Source organism: Loxodonta africana, chromosome 4, assembly GCF_030014295.1.
Source record: "Loxodonta africana isolate mLoxAfr1 chromosome 4, mLoxAfr1.hap2, whole genome shotgun sequence".
Taxonomy (NCBI): domain Eukaryota; kingdom Metazoa; phylum Chordata; class Mammalia; order Proboscidea; family Elephantidae; genus Loxodonta; species Loxodonta africana.
The window spans coordinates 107,561,490-107,579,242 of NC_087345.1; the positions used below are offsets into that span (position 1 = coordinate 107,561,490).

At 38.6% G+C, this 17,753-nt stretch overlaps 1 protein-coding gene across 3 annotated transcripts in view; it reads left to right on the top strand.

Moving 5' to 3' along the window:
- DENND5B (DENN domain containing 5B) overlaps nt 1-16,534 on the top strand; it is a 210,928-nt gene extending 194,394 nt beyond the window's left edge. The window contains exons 18-21 of one of the 3 annotated variants that reach the window (XM_064284429.1): nt 6,647-6,729; nt 6,945-7,071; nt 9,097-9,271; nt 11,090-16,534. In XM_064284429.1, coding sequence (XP_064140499.1) covers nt 6,647-6,729; nt 6,945-7,071; nt 9,097-9,271; nt 11,090-11,285 — 581 coding nt within the window. In that variant the 3' untranslated portion in view covers nt 11,286-16,534. The remainder of the gene's footprint in view (nt 1-6,646; nt 6,730-6,944; nt 7,072-9,096; nt 9,272-11,089) is intronic. The other 2 variants (XM_064284427.1, XM_064284428.1) reach the window with 2 other exon arrangements.
- The last annotated feature ends 1,219 nt before the right edge of the window (nt 16,535-17,753 follow it).

The following is a 17,753-nucleotide window of genomic DNA, read 5'->3' on the forward strand; positions in this document are numbered from 1 at the left end:
GATTTTGAACCATCTTTGCATACCTGGTATGCATCCCACTTGTATTATTTTTTTTATATGGTGCTGAATTCTATTGGCGAGAATTTTTGCATCTATATTAGTAAGAGATACTGGTTTATAAATTTTTTCTTATGGTATCTTTGCTGTGGTTTTGGTATCAGGCTTATGCTGACTTCATAGAATGAATTCAGAAGTATCCCTTCCTTTTCTATGTTCTGAAATAGTTTGACTAGTACTGGTGCAAGCTCTTCTCTGAATGTTTGGTAGAATTCTCTGGTGAAGCCATCTGGGGCAGGGATTTTTTTTGGTGGGAGTTTTTTTTATTACCTTTGCGGTCTCTTCTCTTGTTATGTGTGTTCAAAATTTTGACCTCAGTTTGTGTTAGTTTACCTAAGTAGTGTGTTTCTAAAATTTGTCCATTTCCTCTAGATTTTCAAATTTGTTGGAGTACAGGTTTTCATAGTACTCTCTTATGATCCTTTTATATCAGTTGATTCTGTTGTAATGTCCCCCGTTTCATTTCTTATTTGGGTTATTTGTGTCTTCTATTTTTCTTTTGTCAGTTTGGTTAATGGTCTGTTGATTTTGTCAGTCCTTTCAAAGAACTAACTTTTGGTTTTGTTGATTCTTTCTGTTGTTTTTCTATGCTCTATTTCATTTATTTCTGCTCTGATCTTTATGATTTCCTTTCTTCGGTGGCTGTGGGCTTCTTTTGCAGTTCTTTCTATTTGTATTGTAGGGCTCACATTTTGATTTTGTCCTTTCTTTTTTGGTGTGTGTGCCTATTACTATAAATCACCCTCTGAGCACTGCCTTAGCTGCATCCAGTAGGTTTTTGTATGATATGTTTTCCTTCTCATTTGATTCTAGAAGTTTTTTTATTCCATCTTTGATTTCTTTTATTACTCAGTGGTTTTTAAGCAAGGTGTTATTCACTTTCCACATATTTGATTTTTTTCCTTGTTACTTATTTCTACTGTTATGTTGTGATCAGAGGAGATGCTTTGTATTATCTCAGTGTTTTGAATTTTGTTGAAGGTTGCTTTGTGGCCTAAGATGTGGTCTATTCTGGAGAATGTTCCGTGTGAGTTGGAAAAGAATGTATGTTTTGCTGCTGTTAGGTGGAGTGTTCCATATATGTCTACGAGGTCAAGCTGGTTGATTGTGGCCTTAACATCTTCTTTATCTTTGCTCAGTTTCTTTCTAGATGATCTGTCCTTTACTGAGAATGGTGTATTGAAGTCTCCTATTACTGTGGAACTGTCAGTTTCTCTTTTCAGTTCTGTTAGAGGTTTTTTTTTTTTTTTTTTGTGGTGCTAACATTTTCTTTGTTGCTCTTACTCTCCTGTGCTGAGTTCCTTTTGGTTTTGAAATGTCTTTTTGTGTCTTTCATTATTGTAGATTTCATGTACACTGAGACTTTGTTTTTCTTATTTTGATGAGCAGGTTTTTAACTTTTTTTGTGATTACCTTGAAGTTTACCCCTATCTTCCTACGTTTGAACCAGGCTTTTATTATTTGATATTGTGTTTACTTCCTCTCCATTTGAAAGTTCTATATCTACACTGTGTATTCTCCTTTTTATTATTCTGACATTGTCATCATTCATGGATTGATGTCTCTAGTTCCCTGTTTTGAATCTTTTAGTTTTCTTTTACCCTTGAGAGTTCATTACCTAGGTTGGTATTTGGCTGGTATTGACCTGTGTCCTAGATTCAGGTTGTTGTCTGATATTGACTTTATCCCTTCATTTAAGGTTCAGGGTTTTAGGATTGACATCTGTATCTACCTTACCTGATTTTTCAGGTCTTTGTTGCAGCGGGATGGCTTAATGTGTCTGACTAGTCAGCCATCTTGGCTCTGCTTCCGGGTGTGAGTTTTTTTGGTTTTAATCTTTAAGGGAGCATATCAACTGGTCTTTCTTCCACAGAGCTACTGGGTGGGTTTGAACCATCAGCCTTTTGGGTAGCAGCCAAGTACTTACCATTGTACCACCAAGGATTCTCTTACTTGGGTATTTGAGAATGTTATCAGTTATGTTAACATGTCATAATGGAATAGGGTGGGACCTAATCTCATCTGAGTAGTATGCTTATAAAATCAGAGAAAAAACACAGACAGACACAGGTAGAAGACAGCCATGTGAATATGTGTCCACAAACCAAAGAACACTAAGAAAGACCTAGGGCTACCAGAAACAGCCTGGAAAGATAAGAAAGGATCTTTTGCTAGAGCCTTTGGTGAGCACATGATCTTGCAAATACCCAGAATTTTGACTACTAGCCCCCGCACTGGGAGAGAATAAATTTCTGTTCTTATAAGCCACCCAATTTTGTGGTATTTTATTACAACAGTCCTAGGAAACTAGCACAGCCTCCCCCCGCTTAACTTATAGGAGCAAAGAAACAAAATATTGTAAAGTATTGAATTCTATAGATAGAATATCATGTTCACATGCCTTTTTAATAAACCTGTAATTTATGCTAATGTTTAGTAGGCTGAATAATGTTCCCAAAGGTATCAGGTCCTAATCCCTGGAACCTGTAAATATTTCCTCATTTAGAAAAAAAGGTCTTTGCAGATGTGATTAATTAAGGATCTCGAGATGAGGAGATGAGCCTTGATTATCCAGGTGGACCCTAAATGCAATCACATGTATCCTTGTAAGAGGGAGACAGAGAGATTAGACACACGAACAGAGGAATAGGTGATGTGAAGAAGGAGACAGGGATTGGGGTGATGTGACCACAAACCAAGGAATGTCAGCAACCACCAGAGCTAGAAGAGGCAAGTCACAGATATCCCCCAGAGCCTCTGGTTGGAGTGCAGCCCTGCTGACACCTTGATTTTGGTCCAGGAATACCGATATCTCGCCTCCAGAACTGTGAGAGAACCTAGTTTGTGGTAATTTGTTTCAGCAATTCTAGGAAACTGATACAGACCCATAATAATTAACGAAAAAAAATTTAGAAGTTTATCAAGAAAGTGGTTTTATTTCAAGTATAGGCAATTACCATGAGTAGAATAACAAAAGCACCTAATAGAAGCCCTTAGTTTACTAACAAGACAGTTTCCTTAAATACTGTTAGTCTCTATTCATTTGTTAGCACATGCTGGTATATTAAGTATTAGGACGATAGTATAAAAAATCCTTCAATCTTAAGCTGTGCCCCTAATTCATAATACCTTTCTGCATTCAGAAGTAAACTTCATACCACACACCCACCTGAATGGCAAACATTAAAAAAGACTGATAATACTAAATATTAGTGAGGGTGGGGATCGGATCAATGGAATATGCTCATACACTGCTAGTGGGAATGCAAAATTGAAACCAATTTGGCATTTTTTTTATAGACTCACACTATGCAGTTGACCCAGCAATCCCATTCTTATTTACCCAAGATAAATGAAAATGTATGTCGATACAGACTTGAACTCAGATCTTCATAGCAGCTTTATTCATTATACCCAAAAATGGAAACAGTCCAAATACCCATCAGTTGTTGAATGCATAAACAGGTGGCGCTATAGGTAGTCAACAGTATTCTATTCAGCAGTGTATAAAAAATGAATGAACTACTGATACATCAACAATATGGATGAATCTCAAAAGCATTATGCTAAGTGAAAGAAACCAAACACGAAAGACTATATATTATTTGATTTATATGAAATTCTGGAAAAGGCAAAATAGCAGTGATACAAAGTCATCAGTGGTTTCTAGGGGCTAGGAGCTGGGGGAGGGATTGAGTAAAAAGGGACTTGAGGGAACTTCTGGGTGATGGAAATTTTCCATATTACAATTGTGGTGGTTATATGACTATACATCTGTCAGACTCATCAAATTGCACATTTAAAATTGGTGAATTTTATTGTCTATAAATCATACATTAATTATGCTGATTTTAAAAAAGAGGTAGATTTTAGCTCAGTCCATCTAAGTTATTACTTCTGAATCAGTCCAATTTCATAGAGTATCACTGTTTTGAGAGGCCTTATCCCCCATTTTTGGTCATATTTTCTTTCCTTACTCAAGAAACAGGAAATGTTTAGTAAGCTGAGACTTAGAGATGGATAACTTGGTATTTGTTCACAGTATGTGCAAGGTGATGTTTGTTTAGAAAACTAAAAATTTTAAATCAGTTTTAAAATTCTGCTGATTAGTACAGGGTTCTTTTGGAATGAATAAAAGCTTTCAAAGTAGATTTTGATGTTTAAAAGACAAAATAATATTCAGAGAAAGGTAGAAGTAAAATAAACTACTAGGAACTGAAGAGGTCTCAATATCAGTGTTTTAGTCATAAGAGGTCCATTTTAATAATTTTTATGCATTGATGTAGAAAACACTTGACTTTTACCTAAAGAGTTGGCTTATGTAAAGAATTCTCCGTCAGTATTAATCAGTGATTCTTAAACACTAGGATGTGTATTTTGTCATTTATAGTCTGTGAATTAGATTTAATATTTAATCACCACAAGAAAATACCAAAATTTACACTTTTTCTTGTCTTATCTATTTCGGAACCTGAATGAAACCCAAGTTTGTTTTTTTTTTTAAACCATCCTTGGGACTTCAGGGTCAAGGTGGTTTGGGTACCATTCAAGCAGCCCACAAAATTCTCTCTCAGAAAAGGGGCCTAGGTGATGGGCAAGTGCTGGCTGCCAGGATGAAGCAGTGCCTAGGCCGCAAGAAAGGGGCGGGGCCCGGGCTTTCGGCTGTGGTTTCCTAGTATACCCAACATCTTCCCTTTTACTTTAGACACAAAAGCGAAAGCACAGACTCCAGATTAGCCATTCAGAGCTTCAGAAGCTTTAGCGTATGCCCACTACGGGGCTCGGAGATACGTAGGAAAAGGAAATGTCTGAGAAGAGATGCTGTGGCTCTTCCTCATCTCATTCCTCACATCTGAGGACTTGCAAGCACTTTATGACAAATACCATGCCATATTTATGCCTATTCCCAAGAAAGGTGATCCAACCGAATGTGGAAATTATACAACAATATCATTAATATCACACGCTAGCAAAATTTTGCTGAAGATCATTCAAAAACGGCTGTAGCAGTGTATCAACAGGGAACTGCCAGAAATTCAGGCCAGTTTCAGAAGAGGACGTGGAACCAGGAATATCACTGCTGATGTCAGATGGATCCTGGCTGAAAGCAGAGAATACCAGAAGGATGTTTACCTGTGTTTTATTGACTGTGCAAAGGCATTCGACTGTGTGGATCATACTAAACTATGGGTAACACTGCAAAGAAAGGGAATTCCAGAACACTTAATTGTGCTCATGAGGAACCTTTACATGGATCAAGAGGCAGTTGTTCAGAGAGAACAAGGGGACACTGATTGGTTTAACATCAGGAAAGGTGTGCATCAGGGTTGTATTCTTTCGCCATACCTATTTAATCTGTATACTGAACAACTAATACGAGAAGCTGGACTATATGAAGAAGAAGGGGGCATCAGGATTGGAGAAAGACTCATTAACAACCTGGGTTATGCAGATGACACAACCTTACTTGCTGAAAGTGAAGAGGACTTGAAGCACTTACTAATGAAGATCAAAGACCACAGCCTCCAGTACGGATTACACCTCAACATAAAGAAAATAAAAATCCTCACAACTGGACTAATGAGCAACATCATGATAAACGGAGAAAAGATTGAAGTTGTCGAGGATTTCATTTACTTGGATCCACAATCAACAGTCATGGAAGCAGCAGTCAAGAAATCAAAAGACGCATTGCATTGGGCGAATCTGCTGCAGAGGAGCTCTTCAAAGTGTTGAAGAGCAAAGATGTCATCCTGAAGACTAATGTGCGCCTGACCCAAGCCATGGTGTTTTCAATCACATCATATGCATGTGAAAGCTGGACAATGAATAAGGAAGACCGAAGAAGAGTTGACGCCTTTGAATTGTGGTGTTGGCGAAGAATATTGAATATACCATGGACTGCCAGAGGAACGAACAAATCTGTCTTGTAAGAAGTGTAGCCAGACTGCTCCTTAGAAGCAAGGATGGCAAGACTGCGTCTTACATACTTTGAACATGTTGTCAGGAGGGATCGGTCCCTGGAGAAGGACATCATGCTTGGCAGAGTACAGGGTCAGCGGGAAAGAGAAAGACCCTCAACAAGGTGGATTGACACAGTGGTTGCAACAGTGAGGTCAAGCATAACATCAATTGTGAGGATGGCCCAGGACCGAGGAGTGTTTCGTTCTATTGTGCGTAGGGTCACTATGAGTCAGAACCGACTCGACAGCACCTAACAACGACAAGCACCATGCCGGGCATTTGACACCTAATATCTCACTCAGTTTTCCCAGTAACCTTGTGGCGTGTGTTTTTTCCCTATTTTACTATTGAAGAAACTCAAACTTGGAGGGAGTTAGACACTTGATCAAGATTTTAGATTGCAAGTGGTAAGACTGGGATTTTAATCTAGGGGTCTCAGCTTCTTCTCCATGGTGCCAGGATGCCTTCCACTAGACCAAACTGGCCACAGGCAAGTTTCATGGAGCTGCTGGCAAAACGAGTCTGCTCTGGTGAAGTGTTTCCTACATAAGTGGACACAGGTTGTATACTATAGGTACTTTGTTTTTCTCACATGAGAATTCAGCCACTGTTCATTATCTTACAGAGCCCAATGCTGGACAAATTCAAGAAGGAATTGGAGAAGCTGTGAACAATATTGTGAAACATTTTCACAAACCTGAAAAAGAGGTATTATGGGCTATAAAACTTACTATAGTGGGACTTTTAAAGCCACTTTTGTACCTAAGTGATACATAAGGCAATAAGGAGTACTTTAATACGAAAGCTTTCTGATAGCTGTGAAAGTACGCTCCATATAGTTCCTGTCAGCACTTGTTTCTCTAGTGTTTTTCATAGACAGACACAGCAGATTATTCTTCAGCACTGTATGTTATGTTCCACAGAGAGGAAGCCTTACAGTATTGCTATGTGGAGAAAATGGCCTGGTTGCAGCACTTGAGCAAGTTTTCCACCATGGGTTCAAGTCCGCCCGCATCTTTCACAAGAATGTCTTCATCTGGGACTTTATAGGTAAATAAAGCAAATGGATGTAATTTTAAGGTCACTGAAATATTTCTTACAAAACTCAAAGACCCAGGAATTTGAGCGAATGAGGAAGTGTGTGTTTAATAATAAGTGTCTAATTTTTTTTTTTTTTTATCAAATAGACGGAAACCCTAGTGGCGTAGTGGTTAAGTGCTACGGCCGCTAACCAAAAGGTCGGCAGTTCAGATCCGCCAGGCGCTCCTTGGAAACTCTATGGGGCAGTTCTACCCTGTCCTATAGGGTTGCTATGAGTTGGAATCGACGCTACAGCAATGGGTTATCAAATAGACAGTATTACTGGTTTTCTTCACACTTTATAGTGTCCACAATATTCCAAACACTATTCTGAATGTTTGGGATTTACATGAGTAAAGAAAACAGACAAAAATCCCTGTGGTTGACAAACTTACACTCTGGTGGAGGTGGAAGGGGGAACAAACAATACACAAAAACATAACAAATATGTAATATATATATGGTATATTAGAAGTTGATCATTGATCTGGAAAAAAATAGAGGGGGGTAAAAGAAAATGGTAGCAGTCCCTGGGTGGTGCTAACAACTAATATGCTCAGCTGCTAACCAAAAGATTAGAGGTTTGAGTCTACCCAGAGGTGCATCAGAAGAAAGGCCTGGAGATGTCCTTCTGAAAAATCAGACATTGAAAACTCTGTGGACCACAGTTCTACTCTGACTCACATGGGATTGCCAGGAGTCGAGATTGACTCCATGGCTACTGGAAAGAACTGGGGAAAGAACATCTAGAGGGTAGTATACTTTTAAATAAGATAGTTATAGGCTTTGTCGAGAAGATGACATTTGAGCACAGACTTTAAGGAGGTAAGAGAGTGAGTCATGAGGGTTGACATCTGGGAGAAGAGCACTCCAGGCCAAGTGCAAGGGCCCAAGATGGGAATGTGCCTGGAGACCAGTGTGACTGGAGCAGAAGAGGGAGAAAGAATGAAGGAGGAGATAGGGATGGAAGGTTTAGCACCAGGACTCTACTGGGTAGGGTCTTCTGGAGCATTGGAAGAACTTTGGCCTTCATTCTCAGTGAAAAGAAAAGGCATTGGAAGGCTTTAAGCTGAGAAGTGACTTGATATAACTTCTGTTTAAAAAGATCACTCTAGCCCTATGCTGTCCAATATAGTAGCCATTAGACACAAATCATTATTTTAATTTAAATTAAAATTCATTTCTTCAGATATACTGGCTACATTTCAAATGCTTAGTAGCCACATGTAGTTAGTGGTCACTGTATTGGACAGCACAGATACAGAACATTTCCATCATTGCAGAAAGTTCTATTGGACGGTGCTGCTATATAGTCTGCCAAGCTTTGTAATCTTTCTTTTGGTATACAGCACTTCTAGAATTCCCAGTTTTATTAATGCAGTGATTAATCAGTTGCTTTATAAGTAAGGCCGAGATCAAGGAGTTGATTTAATCTAACCCAGAATTTCTACGTAAAGAAAGGACAGTTGACAGAGCCAGGCTTTCAGGGGTGATTTTTTTTTTCCTTCTCTAAGCCTAGAATTTTATTGGCCCTGCTTCTGATACATGTGTAACTATTTCTTTCTCAGATTTACTGATTTAGTTCCATTGCAAGGATATTATTGCAAAGTGTTGGCCAGTCATTCTATAACTAGAGCAGGGGTCACCATCTCAGTGGCTACCATGTCTTCACTACTGCTGGAGGGCTCCATTTTAACAGAAGAATATATTTTTATTTTTGCCAGTTTCCCTTTCGTGAAGGTATTTTAGAGAGAGCTTTCCAGCCATCTGGAATACAGTCTAGATTAGAAAATAAGTTCCTGAGAGCATATTATTCCACCATGAAACGCGGACCTCTGGAATTAATTCCAAAGCCAGTGAAAACGTAATACTTTGGCTTCAGAGCTGGCCATAATGCAAAGCATCATGAGTATTTCCAGAGTAAACGAAATGATAAATCTTCCTATATATGAACGTTGACGTGCATTATGATATGATCCTGACTTCCTTCCTCAGAGAGAGCCGTTGCTTATTTTGAAAACACTGACCAGATTCTAGACAATGAAGATGATGTCCTTATTCAGAAATCATCCTGCAAAACCTTCTGCCACTATGTACATGCTATCAATACTGCACCCAGGAGTATTGGAAAGGATGGCAAATTCCAGATTTTAGTTTGCCTCGGAACACGGTATAAAGCCAATTCTTGACTTTCCTTGTCTTTGTTATGTGTTGAGCAAGAGCCCAGGAGGGGTTATACTAGATCATGCCCCTTGCAAAGCTCTCCCTTGGGTTTCTTTCATTCAAAGTTTTATGATACTAATATTTATTAGATACTTACTATGTGTTGGACACTGTGCTAAGTCCTTTAGATACCATCATCTCATTTAATCACACCAATGCCACTACATGAAGTAGCAACCAGTATCCCCATTTTATAGATGAGAATATCAAAGCATAGATAAGAAAACTTCTGCAGGTCACAGCTAGAAAGAGGCAAGATTCGTGCCCAGTCTCACTCTAGAGCGCAAGCTCTCGGCTGTTACACTATACTGGCTCCAAAGATAGGTAAGTAGGTACTAGGTAGGTTAGTAGATAATTAGACCAACCAGCACATACACATGTATATATATACTTTGTGTGCTTGTATATAAGTTCTGATGGAACAGTAGTTAAGTACTCAGCTGCTAACGAAAAGGTCAGCAGTTGGAACCCACCAGCCACTCTGCAGAAGAAAGGTGTAGCAGTCGCTCCTGTAAAGACTTATGGCCTGGGAAACCCTATGGGGCAGATCTACTATGTCCTTATAGGGTCACTGCCATGAGTTGGAATCGACTTAACAGCAATGGGTTTTATTTTTGGTTATAGTGCATATGTACTCCCGTATTGCTTTAAATTTAATAATATTGTGGGATTTTTTAAAGTTATCTGTATCTTGGGGTTTTTTTGTTTTTGTTTTTGTTTTTTTTTTTTGGTATCTTGTTTGTTTTCCCCTAAGTCCCTAGAGCCCCAACATGAGATTCAGGATGATCTAATTATGGCTGTCCTTGTCATGCAGGAGCCCTGGTGGTGTAGTGGTTAAGAGCTTGGCTGCTAACCAAAAGGTCAGCAGTTCTAATCCACCAGCTGCTGCTTGGAAACCTTATGGGGCAGTTCTGTCCTGTAGGGTTGCTATGAATCAGAACTGACCGGATGACAAGGAGTTTGGTGTTTTTTTTTGTTGTTGTTGTTTATTTGTTTTCTTGTCATGAAATGCATATCAAGGGCTGTTCACTAAGTGATAAAATAGATACCACTAATGTCAGGGTTTCATTGAGGAAACGTTGAAGAAAAGAGATTTGTCCTCCTGAAACAGCTAGTTTACAGAACTGAGTTCTGTGTTTCTTCTTAATAAAAGGGGCCCAATTTCAGCTGTGTTTTCAAAGTTCCTTTTGAGTATGATCCTTATCTACTTTTATCTCTTCACAGTTCTGATTTATTAGAACAATATAAATCGTTTTCTGGTTTATAAAATCTACTTAATGTTTTTCTGCCTTAGTTTTATTCCTTACCTCGTTGTTGTATACATTTTTTAAAAAATCTAATCCCTAATATTTAATGTAGTTTTTCTTCCCAGTATATTTTGACACAGTCTGTCACAGATGTCTGAATAACACCCCTGTTTTAAAAAAAAATCACTATGCCTTTTTTTTAAACTGGTAAAATCAGAATAGGAAATTTCTTTAATGTGTGTGAGACCTTATGACCAAATTGTCTGTACCTGCCTTTAGAACCTTGGTGGGTTTTCCCATTAGTTTACACTGCCTAATTATTGTGTCTTCTCACCAGTAAATATCCAGCTTCTTGACTTTGCTTTCCTCTTTACTGACCTCAGAGCTTGACTGGATTTTGCAACATCCAACCCCATATCTTTATCACCTGTCTTATTCCCAGTTGAAAGCACCAAAATGTGCTTTTTTCTGTAGTGAGTTTAGCAGCGCTCAGGAGTTGTTTCTGTTTGAGCCTGCAGGGATCGCCTGCTCCCACAGTGGATTCCATTATTAGCCGAGTGCCCTGCCATTACCCGAATGTATGAAGAGAGCGCCCTCCTGCGAGACCGCATGACTGTCAACTCCCTCATCCGCATCCTGCAGACCATTCAGGACTTCACCATAGTCTTAGAAGGATCACTCATCAAAGGAGTGGATGTGAACCCAATTGTCTAGAAATTCTTAGTCCAGACCCCTTGCTCCTGATCCTTTCCCAACTAAACAAGTCCGTACGGACTGATTTGGACTTGTCTGGTGCAGTAGTGAGTCACTACAGGGGACAGCCCACCATATCCCCCAGTGTGAACAATCCTCACGCTACAGACAAGGCAAATGCTGTATTGTAGTTCATTTGAACCTGGAATTTAGTATAAAATAGAGTATTTTCATGTGTTAGATGTGTGTAAATATGCTATCTTTAAGAAATTATATTACTCTAATAAGATACTTTTCTTAGATTGAATATTACTGTGACTTAAAAATATGTAGTTTTAAAAGGTTAGGGGTTAGGGGAGAAGAGTGATGCTAGTCAGGAAGAAGCCAAGAAACATGTAAATATATTGCGACCCAGTTGGGCTTTTTGTTCTCCAGGTATCACAAAGGAACCCAGAATGCATTGTTATCTCGTAGCCATCCATCCTGGTGTCTCATCCTTTGTACTGTGAATGTAAACGGCTTTATCTACTGTAGGGCAGTGTCCTCATTTGTCCTCATTTGTATCTTTTAAGTAACCAACTGTTTCATCCACTTGAATTGTGAGTCAGTTTTCCAGTCTTTTGGAAATTTTTTTCAGTCAGCACAAGAAGATATAATTCAAATACTTCAAATACTGGACCCCAGGAGCTTGGCCGGACTGGAAGGAGAACACACAAAACCTGAGAAGTGTGTTAAATTGTGGGATTATAACTTCTTTACACTTTGGAAAGATTAGCCTAGACTAACTTCATTCTTGGCATTTTTATTCTTGTTATTTGAGGTACTTCAGGGAGATGTGAATTTCAAAGTGTTGGCCTCATAGTCATAAGAACTGCAAACAGCAATTTGATTCCGTACTTTAAATTTGGCCATCTAAACTCTGCAGTGATGCATTACCTCTTAAGGATAACCACAAGCCCTGTCTTTGTTGGGTTCCAGTCACCCCTCTCTCCCCTCTCCCCATGCCCATCCCCCTCTCAGGAAATGGAAGGAATGTTTAAGAAGGAGGAGGGCTCTGCTGTGGCTTGGAATGTTTTTGTGAAAGTATTTGTTGACCATGATAATGCAAATAACAGAAAGAGAGAGAAAGAATGGACTCTTTCTGGGTGTTTGAAGGGAAGCTTTATGTTTCTTTGTGAGAAGGGGTAATAATGTAAAACAACTGGCTCAGAGAAGTTAAAAGCCACTGTAGCACACACTGACAAAATGAAAGCAAAACGAGAAGCAACAATTCTGAAAGACGAAAAGTTGTGAGTAACTTTCCAGTTTGGTATTCCTTTTTAAAAAAGTTAAATGTGTTAGCCAATTACTTAAGTCTTCGACTTATGGTAGGCCCTGTAACTCTAATTAGGCATTTGCACATTTTAACAGTGAAATTGCCTCAGCAGTGCCCCGGGTTTTATTCCCAGTGTGGCTGAGAAGCAAAGCCATGGCCTCTCAGGATCCTTGTGCAATCTGAGGGTGCTGGGCTTTAGCCAGCAGTGCTGTTTCTCTTATTTCCTGGAGGAAGAAACTAATAAAACAAATGCCTCCTTCCCTTTATCAAATACTATATTTCTTCAGGGCAGCCAAGGTGTTCTTTGAATGTAATGTGACTGTACAGCCCCTTGGAATGTAATGTGACTTAGTACATGAGGAGGAAACCGCTTGGGAGGGGTTTAAGAAGATCGTCCTGGGTGACCTGGGTAGACCCGAGATTTGTTTACCTCTGCATTGGGGCGACTATTTCAGTAGTATGGAAAGTCTGTTATGGGAGACCTCCAGAACCTATTTTATCACAAGCTGATACTATGTTTTAATGATCAGAAATAATCGGTTACAAATTTAACCACAGTCCAGGACTTCGTTCTTGTTATCTTTTCCTTAAGACCATGCTTCTGACACACTCTGGGCAACCAGTGAAAATAACTTAGATTAGTATGCCAGAATTGAGTCTAGTCCACCCTCTCATTTTATAGATGGGAGGACTTAAGAATCAGAGAGATTAAATACTTACAGTTTACCCTACAGCTGGTCAGTGACAACACAAAGTCTAGAATTGTTCTTGTTTGTTTTTAATTGCACTAGGCTGCATGAGACGAGACCTTCAAGGTAGTCCTACTGTCTACGACGATCTTTTATCCATCCTCTTCTACAGATGCTAAGCCAGGTATACGGATAGGAAATAAGGATTAGTATACATTTTAACAAATTGCTATCAAGTTATCGAGGATTACATCTGTTGTAAAAACTTAGCAGAGTTGGATGATTTGGGGGAAACCATTAATTTAAAAGTAATATCAGAAAATGAAAGTAAATCCTGAAGTTCCATCTCACTTGTGTAGTATGACTATAACAGTGAAATGGCTCATTTTTTAAAAAGTAAACACACCATAATCGTCCTATGCTCCTGAATGCTGGCCCCTTCTAAAGTAGTTACCTGGGGAACCAGTGATAACGCCAGTGCTCTAAATGTGGGGAACTCTTTGTGAACTGCCTGGATGGCCTGCAGCTCATTCTTTTGAATATTCCCAGTAGTGGTAAATGTTGATCTTTCTGAATACGTTTACTATTTGGAAACAACATAAAGTCCTCAAGGTCCAACTCTGATAAAAAGGAGGCTTAGCTGAGTAATGGAGTTTAGATTCACATATTAAGAAATAAGGCTTAGTTCTTAAGTGACTTATAACTGTCTCTGAGCCAATACCAGAAAATTTGAGCAGAGCAGTAGCAGAATCCTTAGAATAAATGTACACTGAAGGTGACTTCTGGAAGGACCATACCCACTTAGAGGTATATGTTCTATTATGTCAATATTAAAAATTAGTATATTGCTTTATGATCACAACTCATAAGTTAAAGTGAATAAAATTCCATTTTTAGTCGACTTATCTTTTTAATCTCAAAAGCAAATGCCTGGGACTATAATTGGTATTTTCACACAGAATAATAGCTTGAGAATAAATTGTTTTAAAATGAAATTGCCAAAAATATTACCTCTCGAAAAAATTATTGTCCAAGTGTTTTTCAGATATCCTGAAACTTCTAATCTCAACCTTTATGATGCAGTGACATTACACTGATGTTGGTATTATGTGTGAGATCCTAACACTGTGCCCTGGTCAGGAGAGTCATTAGCTCCTTAAAAATGATTGAGGCTCAATATTTGTGAAATAGCATAAAGTGAGGTTCTAGGTAGGAAAAAGAAGGCTACCAAGAATAAAAATAAAGCTGCCGACCCCTCCCTACTCTCTTTCCCACTGGGGTGAGAATTTGATATAAGAAATGACCTAAAATTTACAAAAATCTGATTTCCCTCTAAATTTTATTTCAGATGTTCAACACATTTTTATACCTTTTGTGACGCTGGGGTACTTATTATAACATCACTTTATTATTTTTTTAAAAAATCATTTTAATGGACTTCTGTCATACTACATGAATGATAGAGGAGAAATACTGAATTGCTGATATTTCCTTTTTGGCAGTAAGGACTCTTGTACATGAATGTAAATGAATGAGAGAGGCTGAGACCATACCTGTCAGTTTATGTATAGTATATATTGACACCCCTAAAATATTTTGAAACATGAGGCAACTCACAAGGACTTCAGATCCACAGGGACATTGGAAGTGTAGCTATTCATAATGAAATATCTTCTTTCTGCTATGAATTACGAGTTTTCAGTAGATTATTTTCATTTAGGGAACTGTGAGTATTTCTCTGTGAGGTTTACAAAAACTAGTCTCTCCTTTTCACCATGTTGAAAGAATAACCTGAACCTTAGCTATTTATATTTCAGTATTAACACACCTTCATTGATTGAGAATGGAGTCTTGAGCCCTTCTCTACTTTTATAAAGTGAATCCTGTTTCCAAGTTTTGTGTCTTTTGAAATCCTTGTTTCTTATATAGTATTTGTTACATTGTTATTTACCATAAAGAGGAGACAGAAGAGAATAATAAACTACTAGGTCACTTACTCCTGTTAAAGTACATTCATAAATCTCTTGAAAAAAACTGAATTTCAAGCTTTTTCTAGATGTTGCTGATGCAGTATGATCTGAAGAACCCAAGGAGAACCGCATCCTCCCAGATCGTATTACAGCTCAGTTGCCCTCACATGGACAAAATCAAGATTTGGCTTTGGAAAGATAATACATTAAATTATAATTAAAAAAAAAAAAAATTTTTTTTTATTTATTATAATACCATAGTGAAAAAAGTTCATCAAACCAAATTTCTCCCCATTTGAAGGGATCCAGGGTCTCCTTAGCTTATTCCGGAGGGAATCAATTACTTGAATGTATTTGTGTGTGGATTCAATCTTTATTCCCAACATCAAATCTTGTTGACAGTAGAGAGAGAAGTATGGTAAAGAGTTTCTGTTGTCAATTAAATGAGGGTGTGAAATATATAGAAAAAAATCTTCTGTGTTACACTTGAACCATGTATAAATGTATCCTGTGTATCTTTAAAAAAAAAAAACATTTCTGCATTTACATCATATTGTTTTTCTTTGTATTGTTAACAAAAGGCATCAGAACTGGAATTTTTTTTTTCCTCATCTGAACATAATATAAATTTTAAAGAGTATTGTGATATCAAGCACTTTAACATATCATAGAAACTGATGTGGGTTTTTCAGGTTTTGGAGTACATTTAAATATGACTTTTCATGCTTTGTTCTTTACAAATAAAACTGTCGGATTGATACTTGGTTTTCCTTCATTATTGTAGAATCTTAATACTGAGTGGTTCACAGGACAAGTGATTTCAGAAAATAGATAAAACCAGAACAATTATGTAGGAAAAATACAGCCTGCCGGTCAACTGGAATTCCTACAACTCAACTGCAAAAAGACAAATAATCCAGTTATAAAATGAGCAAAGGGTTTGAATAGACATTTTCCAAAGAAGATACAGGAATGGTCAATAAGCACATGAAAAGATGCTCAGTGTCATTAGGGGAATGCAAATCAAAACTACAGCAAAATACCATTTTGCCTCCATTATGATGGTTATGATAAGAAAAAATGAAAAAATAACGAGTGTTGGCAAGGGTGTGAAGAAATTGGGACCCTCCTATAGTGCTGGTGGACGTGAAATGGTGCAGCCACTGTTGAAATTTTGGCGGTTCCTCAAAAAGTTTAACAGAATTACTGTATGACCCAGCAATTCCACTCTTAGGTATATACCCAAAAGAATTGAAAGCAGGGACACACTGGTACTTGTACACAAAAATTCACTGCAGCATTATTCACTATGTATATATCTGTATGTCCACTTTCCCAGCAGTCATTAACCCTAGGGTTCACACAGGGCAAATCTGGGAAAGCCCCTCTTCCCTCAGGCCTAATCCAGACTTTGTTAGAGTGCAGCAATGGCCCATTGGGTAGCAAAGAAGTTTCCTGGGATGTCATACCAGCAGGACTTACTTGGAATTTGCCCTCTGGGGTGCTGGAGGAATCATCCATGGGGAGGTGCTATGCCCCAGAATTCTGGAAAGTTACCAAGGGGGTGCCAGGGAAGTGGTTCATGGAGAAATGCTGCACCAGTAAAATTGCAAAGCTGCCCAAAGGGGTGCCGCATGAGGCTGGCTGCTGAGTACCATAAGAGCCACAAGCTACAGGAGACTGCCAAGGGAAGCATCAAAATCAAACCCATTGCCATGGAGTCAATTCCAACTCACGGTGACCCCATGTGTTACAGAGTAGAACTGCTCCATAGTGTTCTTGGCTGTAATCTTTATGGAAACATAAACCTTTCTTCTGAGGTGCCACTGGGTGGGCTCAAACTGCCTACCTTTTCAGTTAGTAGTCAAGTGCAAACTGCGCCACCCAGGGACCTAAGGGGATCATGCGAGAATAAAAAAGAGAAGCCCCTTCCCCTTCCAGGATGTCTTTAGCACATTCTACTTACAAAGGTTAGCATTATACCAGCTTACAAAGGAAAAATGTTTACAGGGCCTACTTCCATTTTTGCAGAGCAGACAGTGAAGGATAGATTTGGATCTGAGAGGCAATAAATTAATAACTGCTACAAATGTTTTAGTCCCTATAGTCAGTAAAGAAGATTCAAAGGAGAGGAGTAGGAAAAATGCAAGAGAAAAATGGGATATAGGGCAAATGTCTCCAAACTTTATGAGGCATTGGTTTATGCAGGTAGTGTCTGGCACATTCTTTTGAAATTGTTGCATATTATGGATTGAATTGTGTTCCCCTCCTCCCCAAATTAGTGTTGAAATCCTAACCCTAATTCCTGTGAATGTAATCCTGCTAGGGAATAAGGTTTTCTTTGTTGTGTTAATGTGGCTATAACAGTGTAGGATGTGTCCTAAACCTAATCACTTCCGAATTATAAAAAGAGCAGGTTAGACACAGGTGAGGGCACATACTGGGGAAGACAGATTCCATGTGAGGATCACCAACAAGGAAGAAATGGACAAGACCCTGATTCAGAGGACATCTT